Source organism: Saccopteryx leptura, chromosome 12, assembly GCF_036850995.1.
Source record: "Saccopteryx leptura isolate mSacLep1 chromosome 12, mSacLep1_pri_phased_curated, whole genome shotgun sequence".
In the NCBI taxonomy this organism is placed as follows: domain Eukaryota; kingdom Metazoa; phylum Chordata; class Mammalia; order Chiroptera; family Emballonuridae; genus Saccopteryx; species Saccopteryx leptura.
Genome location: NC_089514.1, coordinates 44,852,453 through 44,866,407, shown reverse-complemented (window position 1 = coordinate 44,866,407; position 13,955 = coordinate 44,852,453). Strand labels below are relative to the sequence as shown.

The 13,955-nt window shown below is 39.1% G+C and overlaps 1 protein-coding gene across 2 annotated transcripts in view; it reads left to right on the top strand.

Annotated features, from left to right (window-relative positions):
* Window positions 1–13,955, top strand: part of GSAP (gamma-secretase activating protein) — a 153,696-nt gene that overhangs the window by 81,617 nt on the left and 58,124 nt on the right. For both annotated transcript variants that reach the window (XM_066354451.1, XM_066354450.1), the window contains exons 8-13: window positions 487–536; window positions 3,589–3,693; window positions 3,914–3,973; window positions 5,147–5,190; window positions 6,068–6,153; window positions 13,809–13,886. In XM_066354451.1, coding sequence (XP_066210548.1) covers window positions 3,658–3,693; window positions 3,914–3,973; window positions 5,147–5,190; window positions 6,068–6,153; window positions 13,809–13,886 — 304 coding nt within the window. In that variant the 5' untranslated portion in view covers window positions 487–536; window positions 3,589–3,657. The remainder of the gene's footprint in view (window positions 1–486; window positions 537–3,588; window positions 3,694–3,913; window positions 3,974–5,146; window positions 5,191–6,067; window positions 6,154–13,808; window positions 13,887–13,955) is intronic.

Here is a 13,955-nt window from a genome sequence, read left to right as displayed (position 1 = left end):
CCCTGACCAGGAATTGAACCCAGGATATCCATATGCTGGGCCAACACTACCACTAAGCCAACTGGCCAGGGACACCAGATAACTTGTATGAGTTTTCTGATATTTTCATGCAAACAAGTGTTTGGTATTTGGAAACTAAAGATAAACCCTGTGAAGTGAGCCCTTATTAGCTGTGGCTAAGACTGATGGTGCAGGGGAGGCAAATGCTTGTTGAGGGAGCTCTGGGGAGCAGGAAGTTTAAGTGCGTGTACTGTTGATATTGAGGAGCAGTCAGTGCTGGACTTTGAATCAGACTGTGAAGAGAGGTTGAAGAAAGGTGGGAAATGTTTTCAGCCTTTATTGTGAGATTGCTGTGTGTGATAATATTTTTCAGGCAGTTGTTTAATCTCCATTTTTTATAAAAAATATTCAAAATTGTTAGTTGAAAGCAGTACTCATGTTTTCTATGAAGGTTAAATTATCTTTCTGTTGTTTCTTTGTTTAAAGATATTGAACAATTTCATATCCAAATCATCCAAGAAGATGGAAATAGAGTGGTAAATACTTGAAATTCCTTTTGCTTTAGATTCTTTTCCATGAGTGACGTTTCTAGACTGTCGAAGATAGGTTAATGTTATAGAAACAGAACATTTTCTTTATCTGTCTTTCAAATTATAGCCTTGCTTTGTAAAAATGTGAATGAGTGCAAGATATAGAAAGGGTTCAGTGTCCCCTTCCCTCTGCCTCAGCCTCCCTCTCCACCTCCTGAGATCGTAGTGATGGCAGCTTCGTGTGACTCTTCCCATGCCTTTCACCTCGCTCAGGCAGCGTACACGAGGGTTCAGTTGTTTTTATCAACATAAAATCATAACATATATATAATTTGCTGCTTTTGTTTTTGCTTTTTACTTCATATATAGGTTACTAAATAAAGATATAATTAAAATGTATGCATAGACATATATACATATATAATAAGTGGGATCATAACATATATGCTGGAGTTTTTATCTAGTTCAGTGCTTTTTAACTTTTTCACACTTGGGGACAGTGAAAATAGAATTATTTCGGGACCACTAAGGCAGAAATCATCCTGAGCATAAGCGAATCTGACTAAGATCATTGGGTCTACGATCTTCCTACAACATCAGGGTCATTAACTCTTTCGTAGCCTGGCACGAAATTTCTGGTGGACCAGTCTGCAGACTGGTGGTTGAAAAACACTGATATTGTTCAATTTTTCTTTTTTGCTTGTTTTCCACTTCTCCCTCACCTTTTCTCCTTTTACTTTGTTCACAACCTAGTTTGTATCCTTTCATTCTTTTTTCTCTGTGTGTATTGTTGATCATCCTCACCACTGACACACCCATGGGCTCGCTTGGTGCTCACTCCCACCTCATTCACCTGTGTGGAATGCCTGCAAGTCAACTAGGAGGGTTCCAATTTTATTCTTTTTAGAAGTACATAACAGTCTCGGCCTGAATGTACATAGTTTTTAACCATTCTTCCATAGATGGATGTTTATTTGATTACCAATTTTTTAAAAATTTTATTTGTTTGCATTAGAAATTGTCTCAAACACGTTTGTGTCTATAACTTTACATATTTGGTACACACATCTCTTGAGGTTAAATCCTCAGGGATGGATAATTGGATTGATGCTTAAATAAATTTCAACAGATTTTGCCAGACTGCTTTTCACAAAAAATTGTAACAATTTGCAGTTTTATAGGCAAAATATAACCTACTGCCAATAAGTATATTTGTCTTCTAAAAAAATTCTAATTCAGTGAGTATAAGGTGATATCATTATTATTTTAGTCTGCATTTCCCTTAAAATTAGTGAGCTTGAGAGCATCCACTGTGATTATTGGCTATTTGAATTGGTTTTTCTAAAAATTGCTTAGTTATACTCTTGTGTATATTGCTACTGGGTTGTCTTTCCCTTAACAATCTGTATGAGATATTAATATCTTATTAGTATTAAAAATGATTTCCTTTTGGCTGTGGCCGGTTGGCTCAGCGGTAGAGCGTTGGCCTGGTGTGTGGAAGTCCCGGGTTCGATTCCCGGCCAGGGCACACAGGAGAAGTGCCTGCTTCTCCACCCCTCCCCCTCTCCTTCTTCTGTCTCTCTCTTCCCCTCCCGCAGCCAAGGCTCCATTGGAGCAAAGTTGGCTCGGGTGCTGAGGATGGCTCCATGGCCTCTGCCTCAGGCGCTAGAAGGGTTTCTTCTGGAAGGGAGCAACACCCCAAATGGGCAGAGCATCGCCCCCTAGTGGACATGCCGGGTGGATCTGGTTGGGCGCATGCGGGAGTCTGTCTGACTGCCTCCCAGATTCTAACTTTGAAAAAATACAAAAAAAAAAAAAAAAAAAGATTTTCTACCATTTTTATAGTTTGTATCAGAATAGCTTTTCTCTGAAAATTTTAATTCTAAAATTAAGTGACAAAAACTGAAATGCAAAATGGCATTTATTAATATGAATCTACTATTGATTGCTTCATATCAAGAGGCTGGGCTAGAACATGACCAGAACAACATGTGGCCGGAGCTCTGGGCCACCAGTGGCTAAGAGGATGGGAGAGCAAGTTCAGGGTCAGGTCAGAGAGGAAAGAACAAGACAGGATCACAAAGCCAGTGCTGAGCATTTAGGGTCAGAAGCTGAGAATGGGCGCTGGGTGGTGAGAAGAGGCTTTGGGAGCCCAGAGACACTGCAGCGCGAGGTGGGCGGGGACATGGTGGACGTCTCCTTGCCGAGACAGCGCAGCCTCCGCACTCCTTCCTCCGGGTGCGCCCTCTGTGACAGGCGCTTTGCCCTCATTCTTTCAATGGATTTTTTTTTTAGATTTTATTTATTTATTTTTAGAGAAAGAGAGAGAGAGAGAGAGAGAAGGGGGGAGGAGCAGGAAGCATCATCTATCAACTCCCATATGTACCTTGACCAGTCAAGCCGGGGGTTTCGAACCAGCGACCTCAGTGTTCCAGGTCGATGCTTTATCCACTGTGCCACCACAGGTCAGGTCGTGCTGTCATTCTTAAAGGCTAAGACAACAGCTTCCTGAGGCAGCGTGTGGCTCCTTGTATTCCTCACCACATTCCTGCACGATAGAGGTGGCATTATACTTATCCTTACTTTTACAGGAAAACCACAAGCAGGCCTCACAGAGGTGACGTAGCTCTAGATAGGTACGAAACTGAGATGGAACCTGGCTTGCCACACTCCGGGGTGAGGTTCTTATCAGCACATATTACCTGAAAGAGGGCTCAAATCTATCCCAACCTAACACATTTCAGAAAAATGGAAACAAGATGTGATTTCCAAGGTTCAGAGACAAACAGGTCCTCTTGGACCTTTGCCCAGCGTGACTTTCCTCGCGTGTGATTGTAACGGACATTGGCAAGCCGAAACAGGTGTGCAGTTCTGCATGCCCCGGGCCTCCCTGAGTTCCATCAGCCTTAACTGGGAAATCCCTGTTAAGAGGAGAGAGGTTTAGGGGTGAAATCGGTATTTTCATGCATTATTCAGATAAAATATGCAAAGTAATGATGACTCCTAGATCTTATTTCTTTAAAAATGATTTATTTCTAAAATCTTTTTGCTTCTTTAGGTGATTAAAAATTCTGCCCATCTCCCAAGAAAGAGAGTAGCAGAGGACTTTGTTTGGGCTCAGTGGGACATGTCAGAGCAGAGATTATACTACATTGACCTAAAGGTAAAACTGATCCGCTGGCCTGCACTTCACAGGTGCAGTCGAATTTGGACATTGTTTTGTAATCACTGCACTTTCGTTGATGGTTTATTAAAAATAATGAAAACGTTTTCATTTCTGTTTGCTTCTTGGCTACTTCTCTATTTCTTGTGCTCTTTTGTTTAACTAGTGTTTTTGTTGACTTTTTGGGGTACTGTGTCATTTATTCTGTTTTCTCTTTTAGAAATCAAGGAGTATCTTAAAATGCATCCAGTTTTGTGCCAATGAGAACTTTAACCTAATGGTAAGTCCAGAAAAATCACTGGACCAGAAAAACTTTTTAACATGTTGCTGCCCCCTTTCAATGAGGGTTGTTATCCTGGCATTTTAGCATCCTTGCTCTTCTGTTAGCCAGCTGTGTGAGCAAGTGAAATAGTTCTTGCCATCTCAAGACTCAACAGTATAACAATTGCAAATAATACAAACAGGCAATTTCTGCTAACTGAATGCCTCATCTTAAAGCAACAAGTGTAAGGTGAGAGTTAGTAGAAAGTAATAGGTGTGGTCTGTAGTAATAATTAGCTTTAAGTAGTTATAAGTCAGTGCTGCCAAAGGACTTGTGAGGTTGGACGCTTTGAGAATAAGATCAGTAGTGGAGAGCACATCAGTATTCTCCCTGACCACGACAAATATTGGTATTGTACCTTTTCTTTTTCTTAGTGAGACAGAGAGATGAGAAGCATGAACTTGTAGTTGCATCACTTTAGTTGTCCATTGATTGCTTCTCATACATGCCTGGGCTCAAGCTGAGCCAGTGACATCTTGCTCAAGCTGGCAATACTGAGCTCAAGCCAGCAACCTTTGGGCTCAAGCAGTGACCATGGGATCAGTTCGATGATCGTGTCCTCAAGCTGGCAAGCCTGTGCTCAAGCCAGATGAGCCTGTGCTCAAGCCAGTGACCTCCAGGTTTTGAACCTGAGTCCTCAGAGTTCCAGGTTGATGCTCTATCCATTTCACCAAAACTGGTCAGGAAGTATTATACCATTTTAAGAATTTCACTTATTCTTTCTGCTCTTTGTTTGGTTTTTTGGGTTTTTTTTTTTTTTTACTCATCCACTGTGCTACTAAAGACATGCAGTTCTTCCCTCCCATATGGTAATTTGTATCATAAAAGTTTACTCCTTTCAATTGGTTTGTTATAGAACCCATTTATGATATTCAAATTTGAAACAAAGTTTTCCAAGTATTAGCCCTTTGAGAAATAAATATACATCAAGCTTGTGATTGTATGGAAACTCCAGAATATTCCTGATGGGCTTTCTGTGCTGTGTATCTTCAGAATAATCTCTGAATATAATGTTGGTTGAATGGGCTCTTCATCATTAGGCTCAGAGTTGTCAGGCTTGCTCTGGTCTTCAGAACTATTGTCACTTAAATAATGTAATTTTTTGTTTATTTTTTCCTGACTTTTTGACAGTTTGAAGCACCCTTGGACATATCATTAAGTGACTCAGGATTTAAGTAAGTTATTCATAGATTTCTATTAATTTTTATAGGTACTCGGGCAGAATGATCATATTTATATCTAATAATATGGTGTGCAGATAAAAGGATAATTTGATATTCTGTGTGTGTGTGCATCTTCTTTATACTTTTGCTCTATATAGAGACTACAAACAGCTTATCAAGCATGAACACAGGGTTTTCCATGTAAAGCCAATCGTATTGATTTTTGTAGCCACTTATTTCTGTAGGGTGTGTCTATTCTGATCTATAGAAGTGCTCTTCTTTCTGTGGTTCAATAAAAGGTTCAATGAGTCAGAGACAGCTTTGTTAGAATTAAGCATCAAAAACTTTTTCTTATTGCCATCAAAGAGGATGTCACAGGTTAATCCATTTGTAGCTCAATGATATCTATTGCTTTACTTCTTTTCTGTTTTCTTTTTACACAAAAGGTGAGTCCCCCCGCCCAAACTACTTTAGTAAAAACATGAAGTACTTTTGAGACACAAGACCATCAGTGCACAGAAAAAGGATAGTCCTCTTGAATTAAAGCAATGATCCTAGACTATTCAATATTTTACTAGCTTGATTTCATCATAGCTAGTAAAATAAGCATCAGTTGGGCTTATTTTTGAAACATATGCAGTCCTATATAAATCAAGAAATGTTAAGTTGAAAGTAATTTTTTCTGTTTCTAGGGCCACACTGTTTATGTATCATGTCTTAAAAAATAATAACTGTTTTATGGAGGTTTTTAACAAAAAAAAAAAATGTTAACTCCTTAGATTTCTTAGGGATATATCTCTACTTCTGTAGGTATATTTTGTGGTTACTATCCTTTATGAGAGAACTTAGTTTTAAATGAATTCAAACATTTTATCTTTTATGTTCTTAGACTTGTCAACTTTGGATGTGGTTATCATCAAGACCAAGAGAAATTATCCAAATATCTGACTCTGTGTGTTTTTACCAACCATACAGGTAAAACCAGGGTTGCATTTATCAATTTGTTCAACTATATTTGAATTCTATACAAAATTTAATCATTGTTTAGTTATTTGGATCTTGAAAATGAAATACAATAGCTATGTTTTTATATAAGTGATCATATTGATTTTTATATACCAAATTATCTTCTCCATTGTTATTTTATACATCTACTGTTTAAAATTTTAGAAGCCAGTCAGCAGGCTTATTGTTCTAATAGCTATTTTTGAATCATTGTTCTACCAGAGAATATGGATTCACATTTAATCAGTCTACATTTTCTCTCCTGCTCCATCTTTTTTTTTTTTTGTATTTTTCTGAAGCTGGAAACGGGGAGGCAGTCAAACTCCCGCATGCGCCCGACTGGGATCCACCTGGCACGCCCACCAGGGGGGTGATGCTCTGCCCACCCGGGGCGTCGCTCTGTTGTGACCAGAGCCACTCTAGCGCCTGAGGCAGAGGCCATGGAGCCATCCCCAGCGCCCGGGCCATCTTTGCTCCAATGGAGCCTTGGCTGCGGGAGGGGAAGAGAGAGACAGAGAGGAAGTAGAGGGGAAGGGGTGGAGAAGCAGATGGGTGCTTCTCCTGTGTGCCCTGGCCGGGAATCGAACCTGGGACTTATGCACGCAAGGCCAACGCTCTACCACTGAGCCAACCGGCCAGATCCTCCTGCTCCTTAACAAGTGCTCAGTGATGGGGATATTTTTGCATCAGCCTTACCAATGTGTTTGGGTTCTAAACCTATGTCCTTAGCTGCTTTAAGAGCCATGCAATGACCTACTGAGAAGACAATAAAAGCTTGACATAAAGTTGTTAATGTACCATCTTATGTCTCTCAACACCTGTGTATTATAGATAGAGAAAGTAGAGAGGAAGAAAAGAATACCTGAAAATGAGAGGAGAGGAGTAGGATTACATGAACAAATCTGGTGGAAAAACTGCTCATTTACCTGAACAATCATCTATATTATCAATTCTAATAACTAAATCTAATAGCCATTTTTTATATCCCAATGTCAATGGACATTTACTATGTGAGTTAAGTAGTACTTGGACTAAAATTGTATTCCTTTAAAGCTAAATTATGTGATATTCTTTTAGCTGACAAACACTTTCTGTATGCTAAGTATTAGGAATACAATGATTAGCAAAACTGACCTAGTCTGTATTAATATAGAGGATACTATTTGGTGTGGATTTTTGACAATGAATAGGTGCACACATAGTTTTTACATAGAAGCATGATAAATCTTATGAATGAGAATTATAGAAGCCATGGTAACATATAATTGAGGTTTAACAGAAGATACTAGTTTTTTCAGATATATTCCAGTTCAGTTGGTCAATCTCTGTTCTTTCCTCCCTCCAAGACATCCCGTCCTGTTCTTAATCCTGAAAATTGCTCCCTTTCCAATCTCACTTCTTCATATTTCATCCCACTTTTTTCCTGTCCATCTTACTTCTCCCTCAGCCACATGAGTCCCTGCATCAACCAATCTGTGGGAGTTTAGGGAAGGAGGTGATAGTTCACTAAGACTTGGAGGATGTATGTGAACCAAGAGCAGTGTGACTGGAGTATAGAGAGCAAAAGGGAGACCATGGTGAGCGGAGGCTGCAGAGGCAGCCCAGGTGGGGCAGGCCTCTGCAGACCGTGGAAACACTTCAGATTTCACCCTAAGAGTCATGAGAAGCCACTAAAGGGTGTTTTGTTCTTATCATGATATTTTATTTTGAGAGTGCTCAAGCATACAGGAAAATTCAAGATTATAATGAACATCCATGGGCCTTTTACTTAAACAGTTGTATCATTTACAGTATTTGCTTTATCAGTTTTACCCACATTTAGATATTATTTTCTCCCTTTTGACTAAACTTTTTAAAACCAAGTTATAGGCATCATGATAATTTGCCACTAAATAATTCAGGATGAGGGTAAGGATACTCTTTTATATAACCTCAGTTCCATTGTCACTGGAAGAAATGACCATATTTTTCACTTCATAAGACGCACCTGACCATAAGACACACCTAGGGTTTTAAGGAGGAAAAAAAGATTCTGAACCAAATGGTGTGTTAAAATATTTAATAAAATACCGTATTTTTTGCTCCATAGGACACACAGGTATTTTCCCGTTTGCTTTTGGGGAAAAAAAGTCTGTCTTATGGAGTGAAAAAAATGGTAATTAGTAAACTTTCATACTCAGATTTCCATAATGGTTTCAAAATATGTGAGTGTGTATATATGTGTATGCATATAAATAAATAAATATGTGTATGTAGGTGTACGACTTTTAAAGTCAGGATCCCATCAAGATTCACGTGTTGTATTTGGTGATGTCTTTGTATTCTCTCTTTTGATGTAGATAGATTCCCACCTCCTATCCTCTGCTCTTTTTTTTCCTTTCCACGACATTGATATTTTGAAGGGTCCAGGCCATTTGCCTTGTGGAATGTCTCACATTCTGGATTTATCTCATTGTTTTCTGGTGGTGTTATTTAACTTTTCCCTCTATCCTCTACATTTCCTATAAATTAGAATTTAGTCCTTAAGGCTTTTGGTTGAACGTTTTTGGTAAGAATATTTTATTAGTGAGGTTGTGAACTTTATTTGCACCAGATCAGGAGGCATATTCTGTCAGGATGTCCTAATACCAGCAATGCTACATTTGGTCATTTGGTTAAGTGGTAACCTCTGCCTGTTTTCCTTGTGAAGGTACATTTTAAACTTTGCACTCGTAATACATGAGATGATACTTTGGCATTATGTGACTATCTTATTCCTTAAGAACTTCCCAGTTGTAGGTTTTAGGATTCATTGATACCCCTTCGCTGAAGTGTTTTAAGGGAGCAGTGACATGACTAGTTATGTGCCGTGTGAGGAAGGACTTGAGGAAGCAAGAGAAAGAGCAAGGTGATGAGCAGTTAGGATGAGGCTGTGGTTGTACGTTTGAGATGAAAGTGCTTAGCTAGGATGGGCAATAGAGGCAGAGAGAACTGGTTTGAGATGCATTTTGGAGATGGAACTGAGAACATTTTCTATAAATTAGACGGAGAGGAATGGTTCAGATTTCTGGTGTAAGCAAACAGGTGAACAGTGGTACCATTTACTGACATAAACAATTATTTTAGGCTTATGTACTGTGAAGATTTTATTCCTTTTTATTTTGTTCCCATAGGAAAGTCTCATGAATAGTAGCAGCTATAATTTATAAATGGACTATCTATGACAGATCTTATTTAATAAAATGTTAGGTATATTTGGCATGAGATGTGAAAGAGTCTGTTTTCCCTTTCTCAGCCGGGTCTGGGAAAGTAGAAGAGGAGCCTTGCTCTTCACAGTCAGCTCTGAAATAGAAAAAATTAGCCTGTTTCAAATGGGATGCTTCCAGATTTAAGCTGAAACATGACAGAGAAGCAACCTTTTTGGTTTTTGACTAATTGTCAGTCTATATATTTCCCAAATTACTTTTCAAAAATGATTTTTTACCTTTGTGCTTAAACAAGCAAAAAACTAACCTGACCAAGGCGGTGGAGCAGTGGATAGAGCGTCAAACTGGGACCCGGGGGACCCAGGTTCGAAACCCCAGGTCTCTGGCTTGAGAGCAGTCTCATCCAACTTGAGACTTACCAGCTTGAGGGAGGAGTCGCTGGCTTGAGCATGGGGTCATAGACATGACCCCATGGTCACTGGCTTGAGCCCAAAGGTTGCTGGCTTGAGCCCAAGGTCGCAGGCTGGAGCCCAAGGTCGCTGGCTTGAGCAAAAGGTCACTTGCTCTGCTGTAGCCCCCTGGTCAAGGCACATACGAGAAAGCAATCACTGAACAACTAAGGAGCTGCAAAGAATAACTGATGCTTCTCATCTCTCTCCCTTCCTGTCTGTTTGCCCCTGTTTCTCTCTCTGACTCTCTCTCTATCTCTGTCAAAAGAACCCCCCCAAAAAACAACAAGCAAACAAACACAAAAACTATTTCAGTAAAGTAGGAAAGGTGAAGGGAACAGCTAGTCTAATCCATATGTGTCTTCCTCTATAATAGCTTCATTTTCCAGAAAGTGTGGTTTATGAAAGGGATTCTGATGGACTCAGAGCCTTGTACAAACTCAACCTATTTTAACTATATACATCAATGATGATGCTATAATAATATTGGGTGTTCAACTGTCACATATCCATCATTGAGAACTACTTTGCCCTTTCACCATTACTTCTAATGTTTTGGAAAACCTTTGTCCTGAATCTACTGCCCTAAGAAATAAAATTCAAGCACTCCCAAGAAAGTAGAGATTTCAACCTGGTGACTGCCTGGCCTGTGGTGGTGCAGTGGATAGAGCATTCACCTGGAATCTCAAGTCACCAGTTCAAAACCTTGGGCTTGCCCAATCAAGACACATATGACAAGCAATTAGTGAACAACTAAAATGAAACAACTATGAGTTGATACTTCTCACTCCCCTTTCCTTTCTCTGTAAACTCAATAAATAAAATCTTAAAAAAAACAACAACCCTGGGTGATGGGGGTGCTCATGAGAGTTGATGGTGGGCAAAAGTGCTGTTACTGTCATCTGGCCACATATGTACTAAGATTATGAGTTCATATAGATTTTTCTAATAAATCTTTTATAATAGGAGGGTAAATCAGACTCCCTAAGGCACTGAAGGAAAGAAATTATTCTCCCTTATTTCCTCACTGAAACCTTGAAGCTGTATCGAGGGTACTCTTGTGTGTTCTGAGTCAGCAGCTGTGATCTCTTCTGTGTACCCCTACTGGGGGTAGTGAGGGGTGAAAATTGTAAATTCTCCTTCCTGGTCAAATAATTTTAAGAATTGACCTTCACAAATTCCCAGAATTAGGTCTGTGTTTTAGCATTTTGTAGAGCTTTTTACAATGAGGTAATTTCCCTTGGAAAACTTTGTCCATAACAGCTGTCATTGTCCTAATGGTTTCCCGAAGGCTAGCCAACGTTGAGATGTTATCTTCATCATTGATGAATATTTATTAAACATCTCTAGATACACCATTAAGAACATGCTTTGTTTTTTCAAACTATGATTTTTCCCAACTTGTAAATAGCAGCAAAATTATTCTGGAATAGTAATAATAGCGGCTAAACTTTATCTCACTTAATTTTCACATAATAACCATGTGGAGTAGGTTCTATATTTTGTTTATTTACAGATGAGGAAACTGAGGCTTAGAGAATTCAATTAATTTGCCTCAGGCAACTTTAAAAAATACTGATGGCGGGGTCTCCCCCACAAGAGGTTCTGATTTAGTTGATCTAAGGTGGAACCCAGGAAAGTTTAATATTGCACGTTCAGGGTTGAGAACCAGAGGGCTCCAGAGCTGTGTTGTCCAATATGGCAGCCGCTAGCCACATGTGGCTAAAATTTAAGTTAATTAAATTAAGTAAAATGACAAAAGGCATTTCCTAGTCACACTTGTGACATTTAAAGTGTGGCTACAGGCTATCATATTGGACAACAGAATATAGAACATTTACATTCTCAAAGAAAAGCCTATGAGTAGGATAGCTTTGTAGTGCCTGTACACATCCCATTTCACCTTGCTGTTTTGTTCCCTCTGGGATTGGGAAGGGGACCTAAGCCACAACCTATTTGGAATTATTTGCTTATGAGCTCTGTGTATGGCCGTCAGCATAAGCAATTAGGTACATTTAGTCTACATCTTACTTTAACTTTCTCCAAAACAGGGAAAACAATAACCTCCTTTCTCAAAAGGATGATATGTGGAGGATTTTGCAAGAAAGGAGGTTGTGATCTTTCTGATATCCTGATAGAAACATTTCATGTTTATTCCTCAGGATGGATTCCTAAATGAATTATTCCTGGGTCAACAGCATGACTATTTCACCCTCTGCAGGACTGTTTCAGACGGGTTGTACCAGTTTGCTCTTTCACGGCTGCTGTTTGAGGAAGTTCTTCTGTTCCCTTGACAGACTTGATGATCATTTTCTAAAACTTTGCTAATTGGAAAGGGAAAATATAGTGCCTTGTTTTAGTTTTTATTTCTTTGTTATTAAAGAGGCTGAAGTTTTAACTACCTTGACTAAAAATTCCTCCTTGTGATTATGGTACATAAAAGGACAGGGCAAACCAGTCATTTTGGCTGGTAGTATGTTTACTATGTGAAAGTAATCAAGGTGCTACATGGGACTTTTGTAGCTCTTATAATTATTATTTTTGGTTATGCTTTAGTATAGCATTACTTTTATTCTTAGTGAGTTTACTATAGTTTTTTTTATAAATAAATTTTTATTAATTTTAATGGGGTGACATCAATAAATCAGGGTACATATATTCAAAGAAAACATGTCCAGGTTATCTTGTCATTCAATTCTGTTGCATACCCATCACCCAAAGTCAGATTGTCCTCCATCACCTTCTATCTAGTTTTCTTTGTGCCCCTCCCCCCCTCCCCCTCTCTCTCCTCCCCCCCCCCCCGAGTTTACTATGGTTTTAAAGAAAGTTATATCAATATGTACTCAGTAAACATAACAATAATTTTATACCTAACAGAATTGTTATTTTTATCTGATAAAGTTATTATTTTTTTGTTTAAGATTTTGCAATGAAAAGCACTAACAATATATTGCAGTTTTAAATATTATTAAAAATAGTCACAAATTATAAATATTCTAACAGAATGCTTATAATAATCCTCTAATAGCCTTCTTAGGGGAGATAGATCTTTTCTCCTACCATGATATTTTCATAAAGGAACTAGTAGACTTCATGGAGGGAATAGTGTGATTACTGATGTAACAATCAAGTTCACACAGCTAGCTCAATGTTAGCTTGGGAGCTAAAACCCAGGTTTCTACACTCTCGTCAAGTTCCTGTCCACCTGGGAAATCTCCTATTTTAGTTAATCATAACATAAACATTAGTATTAGAATGAAGTATCAATTTGAGCTTAATGCTCTCATTTGTAGGTCATTGGTGAACATTAGCTCATTGTCCAACCAGCAACAGTTGTTAGAGATGATGTACAGTTTCACACATTGAAGGAGGTGGGAAGGCCAGGGGTGTTCTGGAGTGATGGGTTAGTGAGGTAGGTGTTCAGGGCTCTTCTAGAAAGGTGCTCTATGCTAGGAGCTTTCCTTAGCCTTGGACCAAAGCCCTCAGTGGCTCAAATATGGGTAGGGATGGGGTGGGGGGCTCACACACCACATGTGCTCTTATTTCTCCATAAGATTATCCAGTTCGCCTTTTATTCTAGATAAATAAGAATACTGGAAATTTTCTGTAAAGAGGAGACACAGTTTTGATTAACCACAGGCCATAGCTCTTAGTAATGACTGGAAGGCGAGCTGCAGGGGAGGGCGGGGCAGCATGTGCATATTAGGAGGCTCTCCTGAGACTGCAGAGCTCCCCGTCCCCGTGTCCTCATACCCAGGGTGCGCCACTGCTCCTCTCCCAGCCCCCGCGGCCCAGTGCAGTCCACTGCTACGGCGCAGGCCGAGTAGGGGTTGAACTGAAATTTCTTAGCAACTTGTTAATAGACCATTTCTAGAATTGGGGCATAATCTATGAGGTAAATTGAGGCAAGACATCTAAAGGAATATAAGTAAGCGTAAGTGATTGGGAAACTTTTCATTTATTTATGATTTGACTACCTCCTTCCTTCTAGGAAGCTTATGTGTGTGTTACAGCCCGAAGCTTGACTCTTGGGAACAAATCACTTATTCGGTGTTTTATATTCATAAAGGTACCTTTTATATATTTTGTGTTTTACTTTTACATAATAATTATTTCCAAATAGTAGCAAATTTGACAC